General features: G+C 39.1%; 4 protein-coding genes across 6 annotated transcripts; 2 read left to right on the forward strand and 2 right to left on the reverse strand.

The window, feature by feature from the left end:
- Positions 1-254: 254 nt before the first annotated feature.
- Positions 255-2555, reverse strand: LOC116175958 (RUS1 family protein C16orf58). 2 transcript variants are annotated; one of them, XM_031494350.1, is made up of 8 exons: positions 2262-2555; positions 1900-2218; positions 1700-1844; positions 1486-1649; positions 1070-1269; positions 775-1028; positions 543-726; positions 255-495 (listed from the first exon to the last, which is right to left on the reverse strand). In XM_031494350.1, exons 1-8 carry the CDS (start codon positions 2335-2337, stop codon positions 380-382), a joined length of 1458 nt encoding a protein of 485 aa, XP_031350210.1. In that variant the 5' UTR covers positions 2338-2555; the 3' UTR covers positions 255-379. The 2 variants fall into 2 exon arrangements, with proteins under 2 accessions (XP_031350210.1, XP_031350211.1); XM_031494351.1 differs by lacking the exon at positions 255-495 and having other exon boundaries at positions 585-726; positions 775-866; positions 917-1028.
- Positions 2556-5832: 3277 nt separating this feature from the next.
- Positions 5833-15391, forward strand: LOC116175404. The gene is made up of 2 exons (XM_031493512.1): positions 5833-6143; positions 6191-15391. Exons 1-2 carry the CDS (start codon positions 6114-6116, stop codon positions 14900-14902), a joined length of 8742 nt encoding a protein of 2913 aa, XP_031349372.1. The 5' UTR covers positions 5833-6113; the 3' UTR covers positions 14903-15391.
- Positions 15392-19770: 4379 nt separating this feature from the next.
- LOC116176952 (mpv17-like protein) lies at positions 19771-20650 on the reverse strand. Its single transcript, XM_031495800.1, has 3 exons — positions 20497-20650; positions 20184-20451; positions 19771-20136 (listed from the first exon to the last, which is right to left on the reverse strand). Exons 2-3 carry the CDS (start codon positions 20442-20444, stop codon positions 19813-19815), a joined length of 585 nt encoding a protein of 194 aa, XP_031351660.1. The 5' UTR covers positions 20445-20451; positions 20497-20650; the 3' UTR covers positions 19771-19812.
- A 433-nt stretch (positions 20651-21083) lies between these two features.
- On the forward strand, positions 21084-22666 carry LOC116176951 (neuferricin). 2 transcript variants are annotated; one of them, XM_031495799.1, is made up of 4 exons: positions 21084-21842; positions 21895-22035; positions 22083-22269; positions 22318-22666. In XM_031495799.1, exons 1-4 carry the CDS (start codon positions 21578-21580, stop codon positions 22490-22492), a joined length of 768 nt encoding a protein of 255 aa, XP_031351659.1. In that variant the 5' UTR covers positions 21084-21577; the 3' UTR covers positions 22493-22666. The 2 variants fall into 2 exon arrangements, with proteins under 2 accessions (XP_031351659.1, XP_031351658.1); XM_031495798.1 differs by having other exon boundaries at positions 22083-22666.
- Positions 22667-22986: the final 320 nt, after the last annotated feature.

Here is a 22986-nt window from a genome sequence, read left to right on the forward strand (position 1 = left end):
CTTTTTGATCAACGCATATGTTTCTGGATAGGTCTCACCATCATATTTAGACACTATTGCACACTGTATCCAATGGTGCCTTGCGCCTTGGTGCTTCCACATCTCTTTGCCTAACAGCTCTTCTGTTCATCACAGCATAATGAGACATTTGTTGCCAATTAACTTATTGAGATAACACCTTGCTAAACATAACAAGTAACAACGGGATAACAAAGTTTAGGGATCCATCGGTCTGTTGGTAAGAATACGCCAACTTTGAAATGTGAAAAAAATAATTATATCTTAAAGAACAAATATAAACAATATACAATTCTTATTAAAAATCAACAATATTTATCAAATCTCCCTTCAACCGATAACAAGTGCTCATAAATTTGTATTATTCAGTTTTTTGCCGACCAAAGGGTGGATGGTGTACAGGCGACCGTGTTAGTAAATCCTTCCACTGTCCTCTCCATCCTCCAATTTCAATAGAATGAGTATTTAAATTCCAACCTAGAAATGGGCAATAATAAAATTCAATTACTCACGTAAAATCTTACCATTTGTTCGAAGTGCCACAAAGAACATGGCCACTTCCTGTTGTGCAAAAGTGAAAAATGTTTTCAAGGCATCTATTGGAAGCTTCTCATTCTTATGAACGACAATTTTTTGGTGCGATTTTAAGGCAGTGTGGAGTCGAGTCACGGACGTCGTATGGTTCAAATGCCTATTGGCATAGACATTCTAAAAGCGAGAGTAAAATAAGAGTATCTCTACTGGTTGTAACTTTACAGAGTTCTCCTGGTTATAATAACAAGTGGCAATCCCTAAAAGGACCGTGTGAAAGTATGCACCAATAGCATCCTCTACACTTTCGCCTTTTTCTAAAATAACATACATAATTCGGCTTTTAACATCAGGTACAACTAAATACTTTGAGTTCTTATACATATCTACTAAGAAAGACAATTCAAAAGCTGTTACAGTCGCAGGCAATCTCTTAACAGATTGCCCTAATTTTATTTTAAATCCACATAAATCTGAAACTGTTTAAAATGAGAGTTTACCAAGTAGCAGTGTGACTTACTGGCTGGTCCGAAACCGATGATGACAGACTCATTCTTGTTGACTATTGTAGGTTGTGGCACTGTGTCATAATGCAAGTATGTGTTTAAGACGTGATTTAAACGAGCTGTGTTTAAATGTGGCAAATTAAGCGAGCATACTGCGAAATAATTCGCCACCAGGTGAACTCCGACAAACAGAAAGAACACAATCCACTCCCATCTGAAAACTCGGTATACAAGACGTGAGCTCCGTCAGTGATTGTACTACATTAGATAGATCAATAGTTTTTGATGTCATAAAACAAATTCATTTCCATTACAAATAAATTGACAAAACACATTTTCCTGTGGGTGGAGTCAACCCATTCTTGGAAATCAAAATTATGCAAGTGTTGCCTCTCTAGTCTAGTACCATCATTACTTCTGTTTAACTTACCGCCAGTCAGTAACGACTGCAAGTAGGAAAATGCCTACAATGCTTGCAATCAGGTTAACACATGTCTCCTGACTGCCATCCTTCGCAGACACATCAGCCATGTTACCTTGAATTGCTTGATGTTGCGTTATTGACGCCCTTGTTGCACCTCCAGCAACACCAACCTGCATTGAAAAGATAAACCTACGCTTTCTCTAACCCCCCTAAGACTTACAACAGCCTTCATCGAGGTCGTAACACACAAAATCTGAAGAGAAAAGTGACCGACATATGGAGCTAATAGTTCTAAGAACATAGCGCCATCATTTAAAATGTCTGCGCATAGCCTCCACTTTTTACAATCAGCATCTAGACTGTTTCTAAAGTAAAATTGCAGGTTATGCGAAAGTTGATATTTGTAATAAGCTGCCTTACCCTTTCCACCATGCGAATACAATCCGACCCAGCATTCCAGTACCATCTTTCATAACCCACGTTAATGCGGCTGCAAATGGAGTCGCTTCCGCATCGCCCACTCCGACACTCTTTAGAATCGCTTGAGTTGTAAATGTTCCTGTAATTGTACTGCAAAATGCCTGAATTGTATCCCACACTTGGTATTCCAAGTAGTCGCCGCTGACACTATCGGGATAACCGTGAGGAAGAAAGACGTCTCGAGCTAGGTCCTTAACTCTATCGACAACAGATGTGGCTAACGAATTGGACGTATTCAACCTAATTACTTTGTTGGTAACTGAAAAGCGGTGTAATTATCAGATCTGCACAAGACGCCTTACCTGAATTCTTTTGATAAATTATCGTCCTTCCCAAGGCGCCGCATTTTTCCGATAATAAAGTATCAGTGTTGGGCATTGTGAACTTTGTAAACACACAACGTCAACAAAAAAAAATGGTGTTAGTGTGTCAAAGAATCACCCCATTTGTGAATGTCCAAGGTTTTTGTACCTTAAATTAAAAATTCGTGTTTTGATTTTGCCCAGGTTTAACGAATGTTTAAATTTTAAATTTTTGCTTTTGGGATAGGGTTAGTTTTTGCGATTTTGTGGTTAGAATCTAAAAAGAAATGGGTGCATTCAATGAATGTCATTGTGTTTAAATTGAAGACAGTGTGAGGAACTAGGTATAATCTATAATATAATAATAATAATAAATAACCATCTCCAAGCCCATGTAAAATCGAAACATCACAACCAGCTTCCGAAAAAGTGTTTATCGTTGAAGGTTACTTAAATACTTTATACACTATCAAGTCAAGTCAATTTGCATTTCAATGTTATTGCAATTGGTTAGACCACCAACAATACACATTTCTACGTATATTCGTGGAGTGCGAAAACGGTATAATTCTATCCTTTTCAGTTTTGCATATTTTCTTCATTTATTGTTAAACACAATAGACTAGGTATAATGATCAAGGACTAATTATGTAAAAAAGTGTATTGAAAAGGTGTAGTCAATATTTGAATGAAGCTACACAAATACCTGTTCCTTTTACTCCATTTGTCTATAATGTAAATCTGTAAATTACTTGATTCTAAGGTAATTAGTGGAGAAAATTGGCAATATTTGCTAACATTTCCCAATACATTGTTAATTACCCCTTATTATTATTTCCTGATATTTGTTTTAACAATTTTACTGATCAAATTTGATGTAGACATTTTTATAATTACTAGATTATTTTTACTTATTTAAAAAAAGTTCTTATCTTTTCAAAAAATAATTGTACCTACAGTTAGCGTATTCTTTTTATTTATGCACGGCCCATGAAGGTTTTTTCCGAACAGACAAAACTGCTGGTAAAAATGTAACTAACACAATAACACATGTCTACATATTGTCATTGCAACCTATCTTCCATTTTTGTGGGTAGAACCATATTCGGCACCAAAAAGCATGAGATATCACATGGACATCAAGCAATCGAATTTACACCTTTTGGTCTGTAAGTATCGATATTGGTATCGTTTGTGCGGTATCATAATTCGGTTTTTTAAATCCATAATTCGGTAGTGAAAATTGAAATTGAGCATTCCTCTATTTTTTTTAACGAATACATCTTTTCATCCTTGTTGATATCAGATCATATTGAAACAATTATAAATGGCGGGTTATAAGGCTCTTCGTTGTCAAGATATTCGCTTCAATTTCACCAATAGATTCATTCTGCCTCTCCTCCGACAAACTGTATTCGCTCTTATCGTGTTGATATATTTGTTCCAGACGTCCCAATCGCCCTTTGTGAGTACCTCCTCCGGCAATTCGCTATAGAGATAAAAATTATAACCGATCACGATGAGGCGTCGAAGAGGTAGAAATGGATTCCTTTTGTTGAGACCTTTCATTAGAGTATGGATAAAACTAGTCCCTCTCTTCCCCGAACTCCCTATTTTGATAAGGGTAAAAAAGAGGGGGGCCTTAAAACAACTAAACGTGATGGCCGTCTGGCGGACCTCCAAGGTATAGGCTACTTATTCCAAAAACTACTATTATATATTACCATTCCCCTAAAAGTAGTTCAAAAAAAGTGGGCCCGGGCGAACGGGCAAAACGCAAACAATTACACAGTATAGAACATACCGTTTTCTGTTGCCACGTAGTAATGGAAATTTAAAAAAATCGCAGCAAAGTTGATGTGAAGATTGCGGGACTCTATCAAAAGGCATAGGTACTCAAACGGAAAAAGTAAATAGTCCGAAATTTGTTAAAAGTGCGAGACTTTTTTATATCTGCCACTAATTACCGGGAAAACCAACGAATTATGCCGCTTTTTTTTTGATACGGATATTCATTTTGGTGGTGTCTCGCTAACTTGACAAACTTTACTTTTGAATTGATGCTGATTGAGACTTCTGAAGTATTTTGTTAGGATACTACATAGGAATTGCGGTATTGTGCTTTCTCCTTATGTTGAGGTCATACGTTTGTCCCGCCCTACCACACTTTTTTAAGAGTCTTCTGTACCCACTGCACCCAATGTAAATTTCCATAAGAGGGCCCGCCATAAAAACTCTATTTGTTTTTACAAAAACAATTTTTTTTAAGAACTATTGTATAAATTTAGACCTTTATCTACAAAATGTTCGGACTATTTTTTTTTTAAAGTTTATAGCAACTGAATACAGATTGTTTAAAGATTAGATGTTTCGCACCGACTATTGCGCTGATCTGTTTTATTTTTTTACTCTCGATCAAGACGATTTATGGAAAAAGTAAACCGACAGTTTTTTAGATAAGTTACTTCTAAACATGACCCCAAAAAATGAAATCATAATTTTTGTAAATAAAGTCTGTATCTTGGCGGGCGTTAAATCAACAATTTGAGTGTAACAAGTGGCGCCGCTGCACAGTGTCGGTGGGAACTAACTAAGGACCAAGACAAGAGTTGACAAAGCAAGAATATCTCTTGCAGCTATAATCATCTATACACTATAATGTAAAAAAGTTGCGCTTAGGTAAAGAAGACTCTTAATGTTTTTGTGCGCGTAGATAAGCAGTTTCGTGGTACAAAATGTTAAAAAAACAAAAAGGAGTCACATTTTTACATCACACCTGAATTGCGACAAGAAGCCACCAAATTATTGGTATAATCGTCTCAATATGTATGTAAAACACATAAGTGGTCGTATTTCGCTTGGGTTGAGCTAAAAAAATGGGGCTACTATTTGATACCTTCCTAAACAAATTTCTTGAAGAATCTAGATAGAATGAAAAATGTTTTAGAAATAAAGTATTTCTATAAAAAAAAATAAACATTAGTTAATTATATAATCCATGTCATTAGGAACGAGGTAACAATGTGCCAGGATAATGCCAGGTAGGTAGTTTCTCTTGTTTTCCCTTGCAAGTAATGAGATATCGCCTTAGGGGTTTTAAGTGCAATTTGAGTTGCCTACCTTTATGTTAACGTTGCGCTCTTTTCTGAAAATCGCGTAACTCATTTTTTAAAATAAATGCCTTATCATAATAGATGGAAATAATATCTTTAAGTACCGCCGTAAGAAATACTGTCGGATTTCCAAATTGGTGCTGTACGTTTTTCTACCCTCATTACAACGGCTGTTATTTACAAAAAACGATTTTTCTATTCATCGATCTTCCTAAAAAACTAAGACCAATATTTCAACTTTTTTAAGTACCGCCGTTCTTTTCATCATTGCAATCCACTATCGAGAATTTGTTAGACTTCAACTACAAAAGCAGCATTTCATAAGAAAGTTTAGCTGTTTTTCCAATATGGCGGATTGACTACAGATGAGCCTTAATTATACACACTGTATAATCAATGACAGGTGGAACCTGTCCGTATTCCTCGGTTGGCCACACTGAATTCCAAGGTGCTGTTTGCCACTTCCAAATTCGTCATCCTAAGTACCAAGTTTCCCACTCTTCTTTAAAATTTTGGAAATATTGTGCAATATTACTTCTAGTTGTGGAACGTATAAGTGTGCAAGAGTAACTCAAAAAGGTTCAATCGTTGCTGTCTGTGCACATAATTTTTCAACGTGAGTGCTAAGATGTGAAATAATTAGGTTCAGCGTGCATTCCTTTCCTATAAACTGCTCATTTCGTACATCTGCATCTTCTACAATTGACAAAGGCCACTTCAGTGGGTTACTTTCAAGACAATGGATGAACACACGAGTCTCGATCCAGAGGTAAGCCTCCTGAATTCCCTATGCCATTTAATAACCTTAATGAATAGGTACGGCAGCAAATGGATAAGTACCAATTCCTCGAGCTTTTACTGCTGCGATGTCTCCCACAAGATCAACTAGACTTCAAGCTTATTTCCCATGACAACAATGTTCATCTAATTCTGGATGACGATCAGGAAACCTGTGTAATTTGCCTTCATCACCTTCCTGCAACTCGAAAGTTTAGCCAGCGAGATTTCGACGAGGGAGGTTTGTTTTTGAGTAGCTGTTCAGAATGTGTAAGCCGGAACGCTAATTATTTTATTTACACAAATTGCGCAACGGACAATCTCAATTTAACCGAGCTGCACGATGACAAATTTAACTTCCTAAATTTCACAAATTTGCGCAGTGTTGTTACGGGTGGAGAAGGCTGCGTTTTTATTGATCAAGTGCCTTCAAATTTACGTTTAAGTAATAGTCGAGCTTTACAGGTATTTGCTAGTCACTACAATCTTGGGTCGTTTCATTCCCAGTATATTTTAGACCGATTTTACGCTTATGTTAAAGAAAGTGAGAATTTTACCAAGGAAGAGGCGAAATGCGCTTTGTTAGAGTTATTTATATGCAAGTACAAAGTAGATTTAGCGTTTGATATTGACAGTTGGAAGTGTAACGATTTTTGGAATTCTGTCACTTGTGGTGAATCATTTGTTTTTGTCAATTCCAATTTTGTAAGTGACACATTTTTAAAAGCACACACTATTGGTGTCATTGCCAACTTCGGTGATGCATCCGAGTTGGCTTACAAGAAGTTGTGGTTCACTGGACAAATTTCCTTGTTAACTTTGGCAAGAACATCGGATGATGTGAACAGTATTGTTAGTATTGTAGAGGCTGCTTCTGGTAATATAAGGGTTACTGTGTTAACAGTGGCTGATCATTGTGACACTGTGTTCCACTTGGATTATGACCATGTAAGGCAGTTGTTGGGGTGTAAAGTCAGCTTGCAAGGGAAGTTTTTGGCCAATTTGGGAGATTTGGTGGATCCCGCATTGTTGAGATCGTTGCATGCTAGTGATATTATTAGTTTAATTACGAACAATTTTGTTATGGACTATTATTATAAGGAGCTACCTCCTTATTTTATCGAAAGGTCATTTTTGAAAATCATTCTTCGACTGGATGTCGTTAACGACTTGAGGAATGAACTGTTCGTTGTGAAAAATGAAGGGGGTTCCGTTAATCTGCCGTTAAGAACTTTAAAATGTTTGCCCAATGTGATTGTTGACACAGATGAGCATGGTATGATCGAGAAGGCGCGAAGTGAAAATCGTTCGGTACACTTTGTAGTGTCGCATGGGGAGAATTGGTTGGAGTGGACCGGCTCTTGGGGTTGTGTGGAAAAGTTACGCCAGTTTGAAGCATCACAAGAATACAATTTGACGTGTGATTTTCGTCATTTAGTCGGCAACAAGCATAGTGTACACATCATCATAGATTCATCAATGGGAAAATCCACTTTGCTGGATTATATTGCGCTGAGTGTACCTGAGGAGTGGGTGATCACCGTCGACTTACAACAGTACATTTTCAATCACAAACCTACATTAGACCACGTATACCAGTTATTCAAGCAAGAGGTTAAATCAGAACTGGCACAGAAGATTTTTAAACAATTTGTCGATTCGAAAAAAATTCATTTACTTCTGGACCGGTATGATGCAATAGCTCACACGCATTTTAATGAGGTTGTCGAATTCCTTGAATTCCTGCAAAGAAACAATTTGAACACATGGTTACCGGTACGTCCCAATAATGCTGTGCAGCTTACAGAACGTCTTGGTACCATTGCGACGGTCACAAAACCATTCAGTGCCCAAAATCAGCATGATTTTTTAACCAAGTATTTTAGCCAATTTTGTAACCGTAATGTAGCTACCAATGATTTTGTAAATACTCTACTAAGGGTTGTTAGAACAAAAATTGACGCATTTCTCGATTCCCCTTTGTACCTAAAGTTTATTGCTGACATTTACACTGAGAGGTTTAAACACTTTTGTGTGACTGGCGGATTGCGAATCGAAGAGGAATTTGTTTTGCTTAATTTTTTTGACGAATTTTTGGCATGGTATCTTACATATCTCGTTGACAAACACGGATATTGCAAAACTAAGATTCTTCCCCACCTGTTTGGCTTAGCATTTCAAAGCGTGTTTGACGAGAGCGACTTGCACGGCTTCGATTATGTGAAGGTCCACATTCTACAGGAGCTTGTGGCAACAGAAAGCGATTTTCCTTACCCCATCTTCGTACATTACGTGATCGCAAAGTGGATGGCCGAAAACGTTCACAGTAATTTGGTAAAAGTCTTCAATCAGAAACGATCTCGCTACATGGAAAAGTATGCCAACATATTTCGAATGTTTGATCTAATGTTGGCGAAGAATTTTCCACTACATACCGCATTGATCCAAGGTAAAATTGACGAGGTAATCTCATCCCCGACTTTTCAATTTAATGAAACTGATGGAGGAGGCCGCAACATCGTGCACATTGCTGCATTGTATGGAGTCCCCCACCCAAAAACTGACATAATTCGTAATATTAATATTGAGGACAATTTTGTGAGTATCGTAAGGTTAGCAGATACGAAGGCGCTCAAGGCCACCGACACGCTGTTAGAATATTCTCCACTCGAGTATGCAATTAACAGTAGTTGTTTAGCTGTTGCAAATGCAATCTGCGAGAAGGCGCCACATTTGACGAACAATGCATATATAGATCTAGCTGAACTGGGGAATTATATCAATTACTGTGGTCACGTTACTGATTACAAACACTTATTCAAAACCCTACTTAAATACATCATTTGCGTCCGGGTGACTGTCGAACAATTGAGAGAAAACAATAGGTTTGATGTGGTGGTACATCACTTGAACCTTAATGAAGTTACGGAACAGAATTTCGAACACTACCTCTCGAGCTACGACGTGAGGACCCTAAGTCACCTAATGGAGAAACTCGAATTAAAAAAAGTGGGCGCCAAGTTCTTCGCACATCTACAGCTGGCTGCTGCCTTTGGTAACAAGCAAAATATCCTGGACCTGTTGAAAGATGGCGCCATGATCAACAATTTGGGTAACGGTTCCTATACTCCTCTCCATGCAGCTGTAATGAATAAACGCATGGATAATGTTGACACGCTTCTAGCGGCTAGGGCTAAAATAAATATAACCGACGCTCTTGGCAATACTGCACTACATATAGCCTGCCAAAATTTTGGTACGCCTCTCGTAAGGAAACTGATATCGAAAGGCGCAGATATTAGCATACAAAACAAGGAAGGCGACACTCCCTTTCACCACGCGTTAAAGCACCACTGTGAGCAGAGCGCCGAACTATTCCTGCCTGACAAATACTACTCGCTGTTTTTCTCGCCTCAGACCAGTATATCTCGGGACCGATGCCTCGACGTAAATATACCAAATAAAAACGGAGACACCCCCTTACTGTTGGCGCTCCAGTACAACTGTACCAATATCGTCAGAGAGCTACTGGAATATCATGCCGATGTCCACGTTGTAAATAAATCCGGTAACTCTTGTCTGCACTACGCTGCGAAAACGGATGATTACAAAACCACCTTGGAATTGATACACTATCGCGTTAATGTAAACCAAACCAACAGCGATGGCGAAACACCTCTTCTTTTAGCTTTGAAATCTGAACGCGTAAGAATAGCAACGTTGCTGCTTTCTAGGGGAGCTAGAGTGAATGATTCGGATAAGTTGGGCATGTCCTGCTTGCATTATGCGGCCCAATGCGGCCTAAACAACGTGGTCGTAAACCTGTTGGACAAATCTTCCGATATTGATAAACAAAATAATGAAGGCGAAACACCATTGAAATTGGCGCTAGTGTCGCAACATTTAAATACGGTGTTGCTGCTATTAAACAGAGGTGCAAATCCCAATATTACAGATCACAGCGGATGCAATGGTTTACATCACGCGTCAAACTACTCTCTGAGAAGTGTGGTAACAAGTTTGATAGCAAATGGTTGTTTAGTTAATCATGCCAATGGCGACGGAGACACACCACTGATTACGGCCATTAACAACGCAGCAATTGGTATTGTCGGGCTTTTAATAAAAAATGGTGCCGACGTTAATGTGGTGAATTCGAATGGACTCTCATGTTTGCATCTCGCTGTGACATTGCCGACTTTAGTAGAGGATCTCCTTAGACTAGGTCTTGATGTTAATAAAGGAGACAATAATGGCACAACGCCTCTTATGGTCGCGATAGAAAGGCAATGTGAAGTTGTCATTAAGATCCTAACTGCGAATGGCGCTGATATTTTTGCGGAAAATAAATGGGGACTTTCAGCTATCCATTACGCAGCTCAGTATGCACAAGATGGCTTGCTACTTGAATTGATTGACAAAGGTGCGGATGTCAATAAGAAAAACCACAACGGAGAAACCCCCCTCTTAGTCCTCCTTAAACATTGGTACGTGAAACGTAGCACTACAAAGATACTCCTTGATAATGGAGGCGATACCACTGTAATTGACAATGAAACCGGAAACTCACTATTACATTTAGCCGCGGAGAAGGGCTACGATGAAATTGTAGAAATGCTATTCGGCACATCCGCTAATATTAACTTGCAAAATAACGAGGGGGATACGCCGTTACATTTCGCGATCAAAAGGGGGCGTACTGGCAGCATAAATCAACTGCTCCTATCCAAGGGAGCGGATCCTAACATTACAGATCGCAACGATAATACCTGTTTACATAGTGCCATTATGGTGGGCGTTGATGATGATCTAATTACACTCTTGCTTAAAAATGGTGCCAACGTTAACGCTATAAATAACCATGGAGACACCCCGATTTCGCGAGCTCGCCGCTTAGGACACGGCAATATACTTTCCATATTGTCCACTAATACTGTTACGGATGATGATCCCACGGCTCTATTTTCCGCAGTAAAAAATGGAGAAATCCACATTTTTAAAAATCTTTTTGATGTAAATAAACGAGATGGAAATACCCTACTTATGCTTGCATTGAAACAGTCTCAGATCGGAATTGTCGATTACCTCCTGTCGTCGGACATTGATGTAAAAACCCCGAATGATTCGGGACTCACTTGTCTGCACCTCGCCGCCGAACTTGGTGATGCCAGAATTGTCCGTCAACTTCTCTCGAAAGGCTGTGAAATCGACGCCGTTAGTGTAGCAGGCGATTCACCTCTACTTCTCGCGGTAACATCCAATCGTTTTCACATTGCTCAATTGCTACTTGACCATAATGCGAGCACTGACTTACCATCAAGCGACGATCACGGATCATGCTTGCATGCTGCCTGTACCTATGGCTCTAATGAGCTGGTGTCACAAATACTGCAACGCGGCGGTGACGTAAATCAATTGAGTAAATCTGGTTCAACTCCTCTATTGCAAGCGCTTACCAACAACCACAGGCAGGTTGCGATAACTCTAATACAACATGGCGCGGATGCCAATTTGACAACCGAATGGGGATGGTCTTCTCTTACTTCTGCTGCGGAATCGCAATATCTTGACGTTATCAACTTACTGTTAGACAAAGGAGCCCAAATAGACTATTTAGATGGTTCCAACACCGCTTTGAAATATACGATATCAAACCAAAAAAGAGAAGCGGCGAAATTACTGCTATCTAAAGGGGCCAATGTTCACCTGGGGGACGAATGGAATGGCTACCCTCTCCACCATGCAGCCCAGTACGAAATGGATGACATTGTCTCGTTAATACTAGACGAAGGTTTTGATATTAACAAAAATTCTGAATACCACGATACGGCGCTATTTGCGGCGGCTTCCAGAAAAAATTTTACTACAGTCAAACTGCTGATGTCGAAAGGAGCACCTATCGACACGTTCAATGGCAATCTCACCTCCTTTCTGGGAGTGGCAGCCGAGAATGGTTGGGAGGAACTCGTTGCTGAGCTGATAGCGAGCGGTGCCGATATCCATCATGAAAACCACGATCGTTTTACTCCATTACGCTTAGCCATGGATAGTTCTCAGGTGAACGTCGTAAAATTGATATTCGCAAAGATTATATCGCAAGGACGCACAGACCGCCAGTACTTACACTGTGCCGCCGAATTTGGGGACAACAAAATTGTATCTGCCCTTTTACATAACGGTTATGATATTAACGAGTTGAATTCTAACGGTGAAACTCCCTTACTGTTGGCGTTAAAGAGGGAGAAATTGAACACTGCTAAACTCCTGTTGGCCGAAGGAGCAGATTGTCACGAACACACATCGGACAGTTGTTTGCATTACTTTGCCCAGTTCGGTTGGAATGAAATGGTGTCGAAAATGTTGCAGGAAGGTTGTGACGTTAACATTAAGCAACAAGACGGCGCAACTCCATTACTTTTCGCTGTGCAATACCAAAATTTCTCAACAGTTCAGTTATTGCTATCTCACGGTGCTGACCCCACTTCGCCGACCACCTACGGTAGAACGCCTTTATACTGCGCCATAGAAAATAATTGCAAACGTACATTGAAAGCATTGCTTGATAAGACTGACATCCTCAAGAGCACGAAAGCCATTACCTCCGCCATATTTACCTCGATGGATTGGAAATGTTTCGCCTTGACCGAAATATTGATCGACTACAGCGACTGCACCTCCGAAAATGAAACTGGAGAAACCATGCTTTTTGTCGCCGTCAAAAATGGGTGCGAAAATCTAGTGCGGCAAATCCTAGCAAAGGACAGAAACGTGAACGAGATTAACTCGAACGGTAACACTATTCTGATGGCAGCGGTGGAGAATGGAAACGTAAACATGATAACGTTGTTACTGGAATATGGAGCCGATCCAAATATCGTCAATAAGACGGGAAATTCCTGTTTGCATTACGCCGTGCGTTGCTCCGAAGAGGTACTGTTTCTCTTTGTAGAACGTTGTGCCCTTAATTTGAAGAACGCTGACGGGCTTACGCCGTTATTGTACGCTCTGGAAGAAGCTTACACGCATTCTGCACAGTTGCTAATCGCCTACGGTGCCGATATACATATTGAAGATGCTGGGGGTAATAGTTCTATTCACTACGCTGTTAAGGTGGGCGCAGAAGAACTTGTAAAGTATCTGATGGAAGCTGGACTGGATATACACAAGAAAAATGCGCAAGGCGACGACTGCTTAGATCTGGCTATAAGCAAAGGTTACGTGAATATCATAAAGTTGTTGGTGTCTTCTGGCGCCAACGTCCATCAAGTGAACCGCTTCGGAGAAAACTGTTTATTAAAAGTTGTCGAAGAGAACAACGACTATGTCGTCGACTTATTAGAGAAGGGTATTAATATTGACCAGCAGTCGAATACAGGCTTTACCCCATTCACGATGGCCTTAGAAAAGGCCAGCACGACATATGCGAAGATGATGCTAGCAAAAAATGCCGATGTTCACATCAGAAAACAATGCGGTTCCAATTTGCACTTTGCAATCTCCCAAAACGTCGACGTCATCGGTGACTTACTAGACCTGGGCATGGACATCAACGAACAGGACCAACAAGGCAATACTCCCCTTCTTCTAGCCCTCGATTCCGGCTTGAACGATATCGCAAAACTTCTATTGGAAAGAGGTGCCAATGTGCACATTCGGGATAATGCCTACGATTCCTGTCTGCATAACACAATTCCCAAATGCGATGTTGCAATTCTATCAACGCTAATTGACAGAGGTGCAGATGTCAACTGTAGGAATTTATCGGGTGAAACTCCCTTATTAAAGGCGCTGAAATGTGAAAAACTACAACATGCTAAAGTGCTACTGGAAAAAGGTGTGGCAGATTATGAAGCATTCGATAACAACAATGGCTCATGTTTATTTTACGCCGCCAAAGCTGGGTATGAAGATTTAGTTTGTCACTTCATATCGAAAGGGGTTAAAATTGATCAGCCTCACTATGACGGTAATGCATACCTAGCCGCGCTTAGAGAAAAACACTTGAATGTAGTGAAGGTGCTGATTGACAATGGAGCGGATATTTGGTGTCGTACAAACTATGACACTTGGCTAGATTTAGTGGTGCATCTGAATGATACAGATGTTCTCGATATGCTACTAGCAAAGGGCATGGATATTAATTATCGATTATCCGAAAGCGAACCGCTTATTATTGCTGCTTTGAGAGAGAAGTGCAGGAAGGCTGTCGACTATTTAATTGCAAAAGGAGCGGATCTTCACGTAGTTAGCTACGAAACTGGAAACTCCTGCCTGCACTACGCCGTATCGGCAGAGTACGAAGATGTGACCAACCTTCTTTTAGACGAAGGGTTAGACATAAATCGCGAAAACAACGAACGTGAAACTCCCCTACGTCGTGCGTGTATTGACAAACACGCCGGTATGATAAAACTACTGCTGTCACGCGGAGCGTCGCTCGATGAGGGAAATTTTAGGTTTTCGTACATGCATTATGCCGCCGAATTGGGCGACGATGCCATTGTTACCGATTTGATACAGAAGGGGGTCGATTTAAACGCGATTAACCGTGACGGTGATACGCCTTTATTCCTAGCGGTTTTATGTAAGAATGTAAGCACCGTAAAGTTATTACTCGAACATGGTGCCGATTATAATATAACAAATAAAAATGATCGTAACTTGTTACAAGTTGCAAAAAGCATTGCCGATGACGCTGACGATTTGATAGACGAATTCGTTAATCTTGGTCTTTTAGATATCGAATTGTAGTACTTATAAACAAATTAAAATACATGTTTAGTGTAATGGCTGTGTATTAATTGATAATAACGTTATATTTTGTTTTGTATTTCTTGAAAAAATATATTTTATACAAGTTTGTCTCTTATTTAATGTAGTGGGTTTCATCCCCACCTCAAATCACCAACACATACTTCGTACGTAAATAAGTGACTTATCCAGACGTTACACATGGCGGATTTGGTAACGATTAGGATGGATCCTTTTTAGCATCAGAACACACTCGAGAGTGAAGTTTGCTTCAATACAGTGTAACATAGTAGTTAATTAATTATATTATAGCAATGGTCGTATCTGCGAGCTAGCTGGGGTAGGAGATGGAGCAAGACTGTCAATTGACAATAAGTCTTACTTGGTGATGCACATTTGAATATCTTATTCAATCAAAGGGTTCCATAATAGTACGGTGCAATTAGTCGAAAAAACGGCTTAACCTCAACATCCAAAGTAAAAGTTTCCCATTAACTGCAAATTGTTCTGTACAGTCCACATATTGTTTGGTAAAAATTTACACCAATTTAAGCGTCGGGTTTGAATGGGACGGGGGAGGAAAGTTGGTAAATTAGTAGTTTTTGGAGTTTTTCTTAAATATTTACAAAACTATGGGGTTTGGCGAGAAAAGTACGATATCCAAAAATAATCTACATTAAATTGTGAACAAAAATAGTCTTCTGTATAATCTTGCTCAAGTGAACGATTCCAGAGTTATGGAGGGTGTAAAAGTAGACATTTTTCGTATTTTTTCGATTTTCTGGAAAAATGAAATTATGTTTGAAGTAAAGAACACTGAAGATCTGGCTTGTTTTCGTTACCAGTGTTAAGAACACTTTACACTTGTCAATAAAACCATGAATTTTCTAGTCTATGTTAAGGATTGCCAACTTTGAGAAAAATTACCAAACGCCTAAACAAAACAAACAACCCTCTGTTTACATAGGTTACCTATTCTTATTAGATTAATGAACAGCAAAACAAAGTTAAGGCATAATAATGCAGCCAAAGTTAAAGCAGCAGTAGTTGCTATGAGGGTTGCTGTTACAGTGCTTGACACTTATTTGCTGTAGGTACTGTAAAAGTACAATACCACGGACGCTTTCAATAAAAGTGTGGTTATAATCTACACCCTACAAAATTAGTACAAATGCCGCCGTCTATTGGTATACATGGAATAACAACAAAATTACTAAAATATCACCAGAAAATTGACGAAAATTAGAGTTCTTAATTCATCAAGGAATCCACCAACAAACCCATGAAGAAATTATTGAGAAAATTGATGAATTTATAGTACTTTACACTTGACAATTTAACCTTGAATTTGTCCATGGGCAAATTCGTGAATTAGTTGATAGATGTAATGTGGGCTTTACTTGCAAGCCATTTCAAAGCATCCTATACATTCACTGTTCAAGTTGGCTGCGCTTCTCTCCACTTCAGCAGCTATACCAGGTATAACATTAATTTAGAAGTTACCATCAGGTGTAACAGTGGCTGCATGAGAAGAAGAACCCGCTGAAGTGGGGATGGAAGATTGTCGAACACCTGAGAGCAATAACAACACATCCTGCAACTCCCCAGGAATTACTGTCCCTCATAGTGGAAGTCTCTTGAAAAAATGGCCCCCCTTGAGAAGGTGGTAAGGTTATTGTTCCTTCAAGGACTTATCAGTAACATACCACCGGTCACTAAAGTGCAATTTGTTTGAACCGGTTTTAATAAAAAAAAATAGTTTCCTTAGTGATAATCTCATATTTTTTCCAAAAGAATCTAAAAAAAAAAGATGAAAATTTCTACTGTTACACCCTCCGTAACTCTGGAACGGTTCAATTTAGCAAGATTATATACGAGGCCATTTTTGTTTGCAATTTACTGTAGATTATTTTTGTATACAGCATTTTTCGCACTAAATCGTATAGTTTTCTAAATATTTAAGAATAAATTATCACAACTACTAATTTTCCAACTTCCCTCCCCCCTCCCATCCAAACCCGACGCTTAAAATGGTGTAACTTTTTACCAAAGAGTCTGTGGACTGAGAACAATTTGCAGTTGGAGGGAAACTTTTACTTTGGATGTTGAGGTTTGGGTCTAATTGCACTGTACTATAAGTAAACACGCCCTAGTCTGTTTTGGAGTTTAGGTGAAATTTGTAAAAGGCCATCAGTATTGTAGTCAGGGAGACATTTCTGAAAAAGGCTCTCTAAATCATGTCTAACGGCGTTTTGTGCTACGAACTGGCAACAAGCGGTTCTAGACTAATTCGCCCTCGCTGAAAACGACGCGCCCTGTTGCCAGACCCGATTTTGACATTTAAGCCCTTAAATCCAAGATGGCGGCCAAAATTGCCGTTTTTTCGGTTATTTCGAGCCCACAAGGCAGCCACTGAACGTTTTGGGTAGTTTAAGGGTAGAATAACATCTAGTACACACGACGACACCGTTTAGGCACACTTTCGTATTCCTATTAAGGGCGTAAATGCCTAAACTCCGCTTAAAAACGTCAAAAATGCAAAAATTCATCATTTTTTTTTCTTCCTGACCGGTTACCGGCGTCCAATATGCATTCATATGGTCAAGTTAACATTTAAGTATGTGGGGACCTCCAGCAGCGCCATATGCCTGGGGCCTAAATATCAAGATGGCGTCTGGAAAGTCCAAAAACAGTGAAAAAGTCGTTCTTTTTGCCGTAGTTTTACTACACTGGCCACTCTTTACGTTCGCTGTTCTGGAACATTATTATGAGTAATTGCGACTGCCATCCCGGACGTAATACACCCCCACGAGAGGGGGGTGGAATTATCGTCTCGAACCGAACGGATTCGCGAAACTATCAATCAGTGCACTCGCGTGTTGTTGTGCATCTTCGTCGGCGCCGCTCCTGAAGTTCGTCTGTGTCGCTTCGATGGCGTCTTCCACCTACGCCCGATATTTCATTTAATATTAAAAGTCGATTAATTTTACATCATGTAACTAAGATTACATTCAAAGAAGATATTTTTTAATGTTATTGTTTAATTGTCATCGTTTTTTCCCCATGCTGCCTTTCAAATTTTGCATTGTGTACTTCTAAAATATTTTAACAAGATTCATTCTGTAATTTCCTTAAGCCAGAAGATGACCGTTGGTCGAAACTAGTCGCGGCTTTTACAATTTGTCTATTAAAATCGAAATTAAAATAGTATGGGGAAGGTTTTGTGTCTTTTTGGGATTTAACCTGGGATTTAGCGACTCACTCTAACATTTACATCAACATTAAGCTCGTTCATACTAATTTAACATGATATCACATTACATTCTAACGCATGAAGATGCTCTATTCAAACGTTAGGCCACATCTCTATTGATCGTAGATGGTGCTCATGTCTTCTTTCGCGGTGATGACTTCCATTTGACTGTTTCAGTTTTCCCTAGGCCATGCAGCATGAATCAGTACCTAGTCTATGTGTAATATGCCAAAAACAATCCAGAGAGAAAACGTCAGTGCTTCAAGAGACAACGTTTAACTCTGTAACGTTCTTATTCTTGCATAATACCTTCTTCATAGTATTAGTGCTCATTATTCTAAACAGTTTCGACTGCCAAGTGTTAACCTTTTAATTTAAAAAAATCAAAGAAAACTTGGGAAGCATGCTTTAATATATTTGCCCTCAAATTACGCCCCCAAACCAATTTCTGCCTCTTGGTTCCATAGTTAAAGTTTATAGGACACGAGTCCCCACTTCCGCAGTTAAGCCCTTCAGTTGTGTAACATCCAGAATTATATTCGCAATTCTCATATTATGGCTCCATGCCATCGAAATGGGAAATGTGTGGCCAGTGTAGTAAAACTACGGCAAAAAGAACGACTTTTTCACTGTTTTTGAACTTTCCAGGCGCCATCTTGATATTTAGGCCCCATGCATATGACGCTGCTGGAGGTCCCCACATACTTAAATGTTAACTTTACCATATGAATACATATAAATGACGAATTTTTGCATTTTTGACGTTTTTAAACGGAGTTTTGGCATTTAGGCAATATAATAATATAATACAAAAGTGTGCCTAAACGATGTCGACGTGTGTACTAGATGATATTCTACCCTTAAACTACCCAAAACGTTCAGTGGCGCGCCTTGTGTACTCGAAATAACCGAAAAACGGCAATTTCGCCCGCCATCTTGGATTTAAGGGCTTAAATGCGAAAATCGGGTCTGGCAACAGGGCGCATCGTTTTCGGCGGGGGCCAATTAGTCTAGAACCGTCTGTTGCCAGTTTGTAGCACAAAACGCCGTTAGACATGCACTTTTCAGAAATGTCTCCCCGACTATTGGTAGTAATCAACGTTATAACTTGTCTCATTAAAGATGTAGAGGCGGCGGTTGGAGGCAAATATTTTTTGCACAATACCAACTATCTCATCATCAAAGATGAATCTTCGAGTGAATCTTTGGTGGCCTGTGTGAATTTTTATAGAATATTATAGGTCTCTTGAATGTCGTTATAATAAAACATAAAAATCCAATATGGCGTCCATTTAAAATAAGGAAGTTGATGCCAATATCTCTGCATTTTCAAAATTTTCGATAGCTCTAATAGTAATTATAAGCCTTTTCTTTAAGTAAGACCTTCGGACTGTGTCCAACATTCACTGTAATTGGAAAACACTTTCAATGCAAAAGTAAAAGATCAGTTAAAGAACTTTTTTTTAATTTAAATAACAAAATACATAAATTTTCTAATACTGATTGGCTAGGCTATGTATAATAAGTTATTTCGTCAGTATCACACAATCATTGTGATATAACAATAAGTTACATTAAATTATTTACATTTGCTCCAGCATCCCTTATTTAATTGTTTCCAGGTACAACATGTCTAATTATCTAATCCCCAGAAACGTCAATTCGAGAGTAGAACAGACGAATTCGATTGATGTATCCTTTGCTCTTCTACATCGTGCGATACTTTATCCATATATGAAAGAAAGCATCCCCACACCAAGCTGCACATGCTTACAAATGGAACTCGGTTGCGTTCCTTGATCACCAAAAAATTGAAGGTTTGAAGAACGGGCCATACACAAACCCCCACTTTGTAGGTGGGCCAAAATTTCATTCGTATTTCTTGTATACCTTCGTCGATAGTTTTGTTATTAAGCATACTCATTCCAAAATAAAAACTAACTAAAGCTGCTGGTCCATAGGTGAGTTGCTCTACCACAGCCTACAATTATATAACGTTAAATTGGAATAACAAAACAAAGTGGATACCTTTGTTATTGCCGTTTTCACTGTGATTGTTGGCCACAGTATTGTGCTAATTCTGACCCAACCGTAAAGTGTAGGGCCTATAAAAAAAGAACCGTAAAGACCGAATCGTGCAACTTGGTGCCAATCGTAGTTATTCCATCGTTTTCCTGCGATAGATTGTTGGATTATGCAAGATGTCGGCCACAAGACTGCGTAGCTTAACATGCCTCGTATGATGGGATGTCGTCGTGTGAACAGTACGATTTTCGAGAAGACCGTCATTGTTTACCTACAAAAAAGGGCTGAGTTTTTGTTTAGATTTGCTTTTGCGTACCTTTCTTAATGCGCTCCTTACTATAACGTCACAGCCTGAATGAGAATGTGGTTTTAAATTGAACCAATTCCAATTATTGGCACGCGCGTTATGATTCATTTTACTGATAACTGCCAGGCAGGTGTTGCGAAATGTAGGAATTCCCGACGTCATTAAGGTCACAGGGCACGTCCTTGCCTAATCCAAAGCATGGTGATAGGTGATAGACGACGTGACGTCAAAATTCGCACGTGGAGGAAGCATGGGAAACGTCCGAAATTTGAGAGGTCAGCTGGGACGCACCAGTGTGCGTATTACTAAAATGGTATTGCAACGAAACTACAAAGTGCCTTAGATTAGACAATTTAGTGTAGATTTTGAAATAAATATTTTGTGGCTTCAATTCCAGACGTTTTAAACCCTTTTCAGATCCTTCTGTAACGTCTTTGCAAAGCATTCTAAGCTTTTTTCAAAATATGGAACACTTTAGCTCTGGGTGATACTAAGACAGTCGGATTCTTAGCCCTTATCCATTTAAATGTTGTTTTTGTTCTTAGGACCAAGGTTTTTTTACACCCTTTTTTTTATTTATTTATTATCCCTCTCTTGTTCTGGGCCCTCAACAGGCTTGCAGAGTGACCAGCATAAAGCTTTTTTTAGAGGTGCCTGAGTGTTCTAGACTCCTTCCAACATCCAAATGCAAGCTATGTTTAAAGATGATCCTCGGGCACCCCCTTTAATTATTAGGCCATTGGGGGAAACAGTGTGGTAGATTAGAAAAAATGTTTATAATTAAACTTTAGTGCTTGTAATTCGTATTCGTAATTAAATTATAAATCTAATGCACTTTACTGTAAAAAATAATTCTATTTATAGACAACGTATCTACTTACTAATTATATCACTTTTGGCAAGGATTGCACGGTTAAAAATGAAACTGTTCAGCACGTTGAATTTCTATCTAACATCCAAATCATCCCATAATAATTTGCTAATTAATCAACCCCAATAACGGGGCAGTGTACTATTCCCATGTGGATTTAGTTATACGCACCCTGATCGTGTGACGTCATACGGTCACTCTCATCCATAACCTCAAAAAATGACTACAGTTAAACTTGCCCTTTCCTTTACAGTTTTAGTGCTAGGTTTAATATTAAGCATCTACAATCACCAGTTCGTAATTTTTTTAAATAGCATACTTAACAAATCGAGCAAAACCGAAGACTTATTGACACCGGAAGAATTGAAGGAATTCAACGGTGAAGCTAATCCCAGGTTGTATCTTGCAGTCTTAGGTAGTGTTTACGATGTATCAAAAGGACGCAAGCATTACGGGCCTGGAGAAACGTACAACGTATTCGTCGGTCTGTATGCATTGCTTACATTGAAGTGAACGTTCCGTTTTGTGTGCGATAGGTCGTGATGCGTCACGGTCCTTTGTCACCGGAAAATTTAAAGACGCGGAAGCTTCCGATGATGTTATTGGGTTGACAAACAAAGAGCTGCTGTCCTTAGACAATTGGGTGAAGTTTTACGAAAAGCAGTATACAAAAGTGGGTATGTCTCAACCGATGCTAGCAATTTGGTGTTATCACTTCCCTTAGGCAAAGTGATTGGAAGATATTACGATACCAACGGCCAAGAGACACAGTATCATAAACAGGTGAACGATCTAATAAGGAATGCTCTGAGTGATGAAGAGCAACTAAAGTTGGTTGCAATCGAATTTCCGCCTTGCAACATCGAGTGGAATGCAGACACTGGCACGAGAGTGTGGTGTACCGAAAGAAGGTGTGGTTGTGTTTCCCAAAGTCATGCATTGATATCTTTGCTTCGCAGTGGTGGCTTAGAGAGAAGTTGGATTGGATTTCCCAGAAAGTTATACGAACCTGGCTCGGATTCGTTTAGATGCGCGTGCATTAAGGAGGAGGATTTAGTTCTACCTAATATTCAAGAGTACCAGGATTGCAATTCTAACTACGTTAGTTGCAATGTGAATACTGCTAATGTTTGATACCAATGTATTATTGTTAATGCTTATTATTTATTATTGTAATTTTAATTTTCTATGAGTATTTTACATTTTTATTTGTTAGAGGATTAGGCAAATATCCACCATTACATATATTAAGTCTTGGGGTGTATCGGGGCAAACAAATTGTGTAATGATTACAGTGCGTTAATTTTCCTCATGTGTTTTTGTGTGGCATTAAATAAAAGCTCTTAAAAAACCCCATTTTTCTGTATGATGCTGAAGGGAATTTTTCTGGAGCTTTTAGTTTGCACACTAGAGGTGTGGCAGTAACAGATATACGCTTTTTAGATAGTTTAATTAATCACATAGGCCCAATCGTTATTTAGATGCATCAGTCTAAAAGAATTGGAGGACAAAAACCATTTTCGCAAAAGTCTATTAAAGGTGAAAATATACAAGGTATCAAAAAAAGTTTTATATAACAGATTTGAGGTTCTTTAATGTTTACTAGGCAATAGTAATTTTAATTATAC

The sequence above is a fragment of the Photinus pyralis genome, unplaced genomic scaffold (assembly GCF_008802855.1).
Source record: "Photinus pyralis isolate 1611_PpyrPB1 unplaced genomic scaffold, Ppyr1.3 Ppyr1.4_LG7, whole genome shotgun sequence".
NCBI classification, from domain to species: Eukaryota; Metazoa; Arthropoda; class Insecta; order Coleoptera; family Lampyridae; genus Photinus; species Photinus pyralis.

Coding starts and splice junctions, on each gene's coding strand:
- LOC116175958 (XM_031494350.1), bottom strand. CDS start 2,337: ATGCCCAACACTGATACTTTATTATCGGAAAAATGCGGCGCCTTGGGA. Junction 2,219..2,261: donor AATTTATCAAAAGAATTCAG/GTAAGGCGTCTT, acceptor ACCGCTTTTCAG/TTACCAACAAAGTAATTAGG. Junction 1,270..1,485: donor GCAGTCGTTACTGACTGGCG/GTAAGTTAAACA, acceptor CCGAGTTTTCAG/ATGGGAGTGGATTGTGTTCT.
- LOC116175404 (XM_031493512.1), top strand. CDS start 6,114: ATGGATGAACACACGAGTCTCGATCCAGAG. Junction 6,144..6,190: donor ACACGAGTCTCGATCCAGAG/GTAAGCCTCCTG, acceptor CTTAATGAATAG/GTACGGCAGCAAATGGATAA.
- LOC116176952 (XM_031495800.1), bottom strand. CDS start 20,444: ATGACGGTCTTCTCGAAAATCGTACTGTTCACACGACGACATCCCATC. Junction 20,137..20,183: donor TGAAAACGGCAATAACAAAG/GTATCCACTTTG, acceptor ATATAATTGTAG/GCTGTGGTAGAGCAACTCAC.
- LOC116176951 (XM_031495798.1), top strand. CDS start 21,578: ATGACTACAGTTAAACTTGCCCTTTCCTTTACAGTTTTAGTGCTAGGT. Junction 21,843..21,894: donor AACGTACAACGTATTCGTCG/GTCTGTATGCAT, acceptor TGTGTGCGATAG/GTCGTGATGCGTCACGGTCC. Junction 22,036..22,082: donor AAAGCAGTATACAAAAGTGG/GTATGTCTCAAC, acceptor CACTTCCCTTAG/GCAAAGTGATTGGAAGATAT.